This window comes from Pteropus vampyrus, unplaced genomic scaffold (genome assembly GCF_000151845.1).
Source record: "Pteropus vampyrus isolate Shadow unplaced genomic scaffold, Pvam_2.0 Scaffold1, whole genome shotgun sequence".
Taxonomy (NCBI): domain Eukaryota; kingdom Metazoa; phylum Chordata; class Mammalia; order Chiroptera; family Pteropodidae; genus Pteropus; species Pteropus vampyrus.
In genome coordinates this window covers 2,630,106-2,636,846 of record NW_011888782.1, presented here as the reverse complement: position 1 = coordinate 2,636,846, position 6,741 = coordinate 2,630,106, and the positions used below count along the sequence as shown (strand labels likewise).

Genomic DNA, 6,741 nt, shown 5'->3' with positions numbered 1-6,741 from the left:
GGAGAGGATTAGATAGGCTTTGGTTTCCGAATAGTCTCCTAAACAAGAATATTGTTTCATTTGTGGTAGCACAATTTCCTTTTATCAGTTCCTCATGAATTGTTAATTATCTTCCACAAGGAATTTGATGACTCGACTTCAGAGAACCTGCCTGAGTCTCAGCCTATTTCTTCCCTGGACCTCAGCGTGCTTGAGTCAAGTGTAGAGGACACGATAGCTGACCTTGGAGATCACGGTATGAGTTCGCGTCAGTACTCAAACGGGTGCTTTCAGCTGACACGTGGGTTGGTACAGCTGGCCCTGCAGCAGGCCTGACTGGCTTCTGAGAGAAGCCCGGGGTGTGTGACCACCTTCCATCAGTTCGCCAGAGCTGGGCTGTGACCAGCTTCGAAAGCAGAGAAGCCGAGGGTTTTGTCTGTCCTTTCCTATCTTCTCTGTAATAGTGAAGATGAGTTAGAAACTCACACCAGGCGAAGGACGTCATCCGCGTGGCGTAAACGACATCGTTCATCTGAGTGGAGCCGTGGAGGACTGTGAATGTGCAGCAGCACTGTTTCTCTTTTCTATGAATTGCTTCCCTGGCCCTCGTAATTTTGAAGTGAGGAATTGAAGTCAGGCTTTGGAAAATCAACTATTTGAATGTGCAGTCGTTGGTAGAAAAAAATGTACTCAGAGCTGTCACCCAAATAGGGGAGATGCATCATAGCCTAACAGTTGAAAACAGGGGTTTCAGAGTAAAGAAGCTGGCTGTCAGGGAAGCCTCTGGCAACTTAATCTCTCTAGATCTCAGTTTCCTTATCCGTGAAACAGGAGTAATACCTCCTTTAAGGTTTGTTGCAAAAAACAAATGAGAGTAGGCATGTGATGTTCTTTTAATTCAGTGCCCAGCACTGGAAACCAAAGCCTGTCTAGTAAGAGCCAAAGAAGGGGAAGAAGCTTATGATTCTTCAAGGGAAAGGTTGTGTGTGTAGGGATCTTCCCAATCTTGTATCATTCTCCCCAGTTACTAGAACAAAGTGCTGGGACATTGTAGACAAATTTCTTGAATGAATGAATGAATGAGTAGATGAATTAATGAATGAAGACTATCAGTCTGGACCTCTGAGAAGCAGATGCCAAGATGGGACTAAAAGTGCAAAGACGTTATTAGGGGAATGTCTGCATGAAAGGAAATAGGAAAGGAGCTGGAAAAGGCTGAGAGAACCATCATACCACAATTCAAGCGAAAAGAGGAGATTCAGTGGTCATGTACTAGTCTGCTTAGTCAAAGGCAGCCAGGGCATCAGGAAGTCCTTACGTAAGGTCAGCCATCAGAGGCCTGCCTTAGTAACTAACCTTGCTGCACACTTGGAAGGCACAGCAGCCTCCAAGAGATTGTAGGAGTGGACTTCAGAGCACAGCAGCTGGGCTCTTGGCCAGTTTGCTCATTGTAGTCGGTGCATCCTCATGGCTCCACAGTGGTATAACAGCTCTCTCTGGCTGTGGTTGAGTTTTCTTCTCAAACTAAGAGTGAAGATAGTGAAACATGGATTGGCTGGTCATCTCAGCCCAGATTTGCATTTAATGTCATTACGGTTGAGCTGTTAGAGCTGATGCTGCCTCCTTCAGAGACTGGCACCTGATGCTCTTTAGATTGGCTTTTGCCAACTTTTAAAATGGTGTTGTAGAAGCCGCCTGGTAACAGACGTCATCGACAAAGATGTATATCAGTTGGATTTGTACCTTAGAGTCTTTTCAGGCGTTTCTTTAATATGTGATTTGTTATTTTCCACAAATAGAATTTGGAAGCATAGAGACGTGGGCTTTTCTTTCCAAGAATATAAAAGTGAGAGTTAGGCCATTGTGTAGCATCACCTGACGTGAACTGCTTGTGCTCTGCTGGAGGACAGGGCCATTGCTATCTGCAAAGAGGAAGCCTCAGGCCAAGACGTCGAGTGGGTGGTCTAGAATCAAAAAATCTGGGCCCAGCCTCTGGGTTTCAAGTAGGAAAAGTAGTTATTACTCATTTTATAGATGGAAGCCAATGATGTTACACAATGTGTGCAAGGACTCTAAAGCTCCTGCTTTCTAGTGCAGCACTCTTTTTCCACGTTCATCGAAGAGTATGTATGTGGAGGTGGTAGGTAAGAGCAATAGATTTGCAGGAAACAGACAAGCATGTCAAATGAACAGGGCTTTCAAAAGACAGAGATTCTTTGTGTGTCTCAATGCTAACTGTAGTAGCCTACTTACCCCTTAAGCCAGCCCTGCCAGAGGTTCCAGCTGCTACCAGGAGATACAAGCTGGTGTCCTGCTTACCTCTACTTTTGTCTTTTGTCATGGAGGTTTCAGTATGGTAGACCATAGACTGGTGGTGAAAATGGTGAATTCTACTCTTGATCACCATCTAGCATGAGCTATAAGGAAGTACTACTTAGATGTCCATAATGGGCTGTAAGATCCAAAACACGTGGTACTTTTAAGTTGGGCCAAAAGCCTTGTAAAATACTTTAAACATTTTCCTTATTTATTCCTCTCTGTAAATTCATATTAAATATTAAATTGAAAAGGAAGACTTAGAACTATGAAAATGTAACTTTGGCGCTGACTGAGTGGAAGAATCCACAAGATGACCAGTGATCATCACATAGCATAATCATGAAATTCTGAGGCATGAGACTCTAATTCGTTTATGAACCAATAAGTGATTCATTGTTTTCTCCATTCTTTTTGCCTTTTAGAAGACTCAATTCCAAACTTTCAGTTCGCAGAGGGAGTTTTTATGTGTTTCTTTTTTATCTGCATGTATATGGAAAATAAAGTTACACAGTCATTTTCTTTTAAGCTCCTATACCAAATGTTTACTCAGTCTTTGATATTGAATTGGAAAATTCCCTCTGGGGTGTAAGGAGTTATTTGCAGAGAAAGAAGACAGGGTAAGACATTATTTACATTTGATATGCATTTAGTTGACTATAGCTAATTTAATCTAGTCAAAGTCATAGATAACCATTTTAATCAAATGAGAAAGCACAACCTGAAAATTAAAGAAATTATCCCTATTTAAATCCTTATATGTAATGCTGATGATTTTTTTGTACGTTATTAATCTTTGCCAGGTACTTCATTGCACTCTAGCCTTATCTCAGCAACTCACAGCTGAGTTTCAGAATAGTGATTCTTGCAAGGCTGAAATAGCCTGAGACTTGTGGTCCCCAGGCTAACTCAGAACATGACTCTCAACCTAACCACTCACATGTGGAGGCTGCGCTGGAGTAGTCCTTAGCTGCCTGCCACAGCCTGACCAGCTGTTACCTCTTAATTTCCTTTTCAGCCACTCCATAAGTGAGTCCTGAGCACCTTCACTGTGCTCAGAGAAAGCTCTGACTCATGGTGGTCATACCTTGCTTGCCCGTAGGAAGTCTACCTAACCTTTCTAGTTTGGGGCTGCTCTCTGACTTATGATGTCATCCCTTCCTTTTAAATGTCCAAGTGGAAATAAGGTGATTTGAACTTTGTTAGACAATGATATATTTTTGTTGTTTTAATTTTAGAAAAGAAAACATCTATTGATTCTACAATTCCACTTATAGATAGTTACCTAAGAGAAATGATAATATGTCTACAAGAGATCTGTATACAACTGTTCTTAGCAGTTTTATTCAGAGTACCTTAGAAACAATTCAAGTGTCAGTCAATAGGTAAATGTAATGTAATACTACGTGGCAATGTTAAGGAATAAATCCACACAGTAATATGGATGAGTATCAAAACCATTATGCTGGGTGAAAGAAGCCTCAGAAAAAAAGAATGCATATTGCATGATTTCATTTTTATTATTAAGTTCTGGAATGAGCAGCACTTGTCTACAGTGGTGGAAATGAGGCCAGTGTTTGCCTGGGGGTCCTGGTGGTGGGAATTGACCCCAAAGGTTCACAAGGGAAACTTTTTTGGTGATGGAAAAGTTCGATACCTTGGTCATGGTGATAGTTACTCAGGTCTGTAATTTGTCAAAACTCATTCAACTCTATACTTTAAATGAGTGCATTTTATTGTCTATAAATTCTACCTCAATAAAGTTGACAAATAAAAAACACGGATAAGATATCCAGAAAAAAAAAAGAAAGGAAAAAGAACACATCACGAATAATGCCCATCGGTCTTTGTTTTAGCTAACAAGTGGCTGAGCGAGACTTTGGGTGAAGTTGTTGAGATAAAGAACAAGTAGGAAGGTCTCTAGATGCTACTTGGAACACAAAGTTCTTAGTCCTGAAAACAATCATGGGGTTTTCTTCTGATGTTAACTGAACATCATTGTCTTCCACAGTGAGTGCTCACAATGTTTTGGGGCTTTGCTCAGGAGGAAAATTGGCTATTGAAAGATGCAGGGCTGGCATCCCATGTTGCCTCTCTTCAGTCTTTATAGTGGGAGGGCTCGCTCTGGCGCAGCAGGAGACCACACCAGCAGGTCCCATGAAAGTAGCCTGTGCGCAAAAGAACAAAGAGTGATAGCCCAGACTCCAAACCCCAGCCCAGACAGAGAAGCCGGTGGAGCTGCCTGGCTTGTTGGTCCTCAGGAAAGACCAAATCTATATTCCTAGATGTCCCACCTCTTTCAGAGCTTTAGATGTCTTAAAGACTTGATTTAGAAATATAAATTGACGGTGGTTTTGTCTCATATTTTTGTCACATGTTCCACTGAGTTCTTTTTGTGTTTCCACCTGACTCCCATATTTACTCCTGCGGTCACTCCCTAATTTTCTGAGATCCAGAGGATAATTAGAATGAATCTAATATTGAATGAAGATACACTGATTCTCCACCCTGAGGCATATTTAATAATTTAGAGTGTTCCTTCCGCATGACAAGCTGGGTAGGTGCCTCTAACTGGAATTTAAAAGATTATATCTAATATGAAAAATTAAAGGGGATGCAGAAAAACACCTGCCCAACCAGACACTTTGCTGTTGTGTCTTAAGCAGTCATAATAGAAATAAGAGAAAATCAGTCCCCAGAACATCAGTTATTCATAAAGAAAGTCAGCACCCGTGGACCGCTCAAAATAAGTTTCTCACTTCAGAAAGTTGTATGTGATTCCAGGGTCCATCCCTTAACTAAATATAAATTATATGGTAATTATTAAACTAAAGGTGCTGCTAGTTGGGCAGAGAGCATCCTTAAGTGGCCTTGCTTGGCCTGTCATGTTCAGGTTTGGAATTAATCGATTAAACAGAAAATTAAATAAGCATCAATCATGGCTTTAAAGTAGAATACAAAACACAATAGACTAAAACCTCATGTAACACGTGCTGCAGACAGCATTTCGGACATACTGTGGTATGGTTTCCCTTTAGTTGATGAAATTATTTTCCATGTGCACAAGTTTCACAGTTGTACTCAGGGCTCATGCGCCCATCACCTGGAATGCATCCTCACGATGCTCGAAGGAAGCTAAACTGCCTTTGAAAATGAACACGGCTGTGTTAGACAGTGTCTGCTTCCAGTCAAATAGCCATCTTTGATTCATATGCTAATTTGTTGTTGAAGTGATTGAAATGTTTTGCTTTGGTGTTTAGGCCAGACTTTAATTTAGTTATTAGTGATAGGCATTTTACTTTGTCCTCTCTGATCTTTGTAAAGGGACTTTATGTTTTGTTTTGTGGCATAGAAGGCCATATCAATATCAATCACCTCCTAAACTCACTTGTCAAACTCTTTCATTTTTTTGAGGGAAAATAGCACATTTCCAGAAAAGAAACCTTTCCAGCAAGAAACCATAGTATCTAATACCCTTTGTCACTCGTGACTAACAGCATTTTCTGACTTCTCTTTTTCTCTTGCTTAAAAAAAAAAAAAAAATCAAAATAGAAAAATAGGAAACTTCTAAAAAGATCCAAAATGATTATCATGCTTTATAATAGTATGTCTATGTGTGAGCAGTATAATGAATTTGACTTATTCTAAAGAAGTCATTTTTTTTATGTGTCTGTCTGCAGAAAGTGTGCTTGTGATGCTGCCAGTATTTGTAGCTCACCAGTTAGTCTTGCCTCTGAGGTTGCCAGATCAGTTCTTCATAAATTCATTTTATCATTCTACGCATAAGTGTCTACATGTAAGAATACAGTTTTATGAGTTTGTAGGGTAACTCTGCATACCCAGCTTCATAGCTAACCTTGATCACCCTTTCCTCCTAACTCCTTGACTTGTTCAGGTTTCTCTTTCTCGCTTTAAATTATTAATGGGAGTTTCTTCTTACTGTTAAATATTATCTGGCTAAGGATATACATGTAGATGAGTTTAGGATACCTGTAATCTCTCACTGCATTTTGCACCTGGGTATTTAAGTTTATAGAGATCAAAGTGACTTTACCCTTTTTATATCTCAGGTTAATTTCTCTACCCTCCACCTTGCCACAACCCCATTTTAAGATACAATAATTTGACAATTTATGTAAGCAGTTACTTATAAACACATCGCCCACAGTGATATATTTGGCCTCCTTTTATTTTTGAGCATGCACGTTTTGAACAAGACTAACTTTATGTATTCGTAGCACCCTGGGTGAGGAATTTTATTGGTATACTCAAGAGGGCTAGAAAGTGACTGCTGGTTAAGAAAAAGCAAGTTATGGAAAAAGAAATGTCTTATTGTTTCCCTGAGCCCCATAAGCTCCGTGTCATTGCTGAGGAGAGTGGGTCAGTGCCCTGTCTGCGTGAACATGTTCACAGGCCGCATTCTCACCCGTTTCCAGAACTCCATCA

General features: G+C 40.4%; 1 protein-coding gene across 1 annotated transcript in view; it reads left to right on the top strand.

Moving 5' to 3' along the window:
- The window catches only part of NEK11 (NIMA related kinase 11), a 225,262-nt gene that overhangs the window by 97,610 nt on the left and 120,911 nt on the right, over positions 1–6,741 (top strand). The window contains exons 12-13 of the mRNA XM_023527662.1: positions 121–235; positions 2,721–2,885. Of these exons, the coding sequence (XP_023383430.1) occupies positions 121–235; positions 2,721–2,885 (280 nt within the window). The remainder of the gene's footprint in view (positions 1–120; positions 236–2,720; positions 2,886–6,741) is intronic.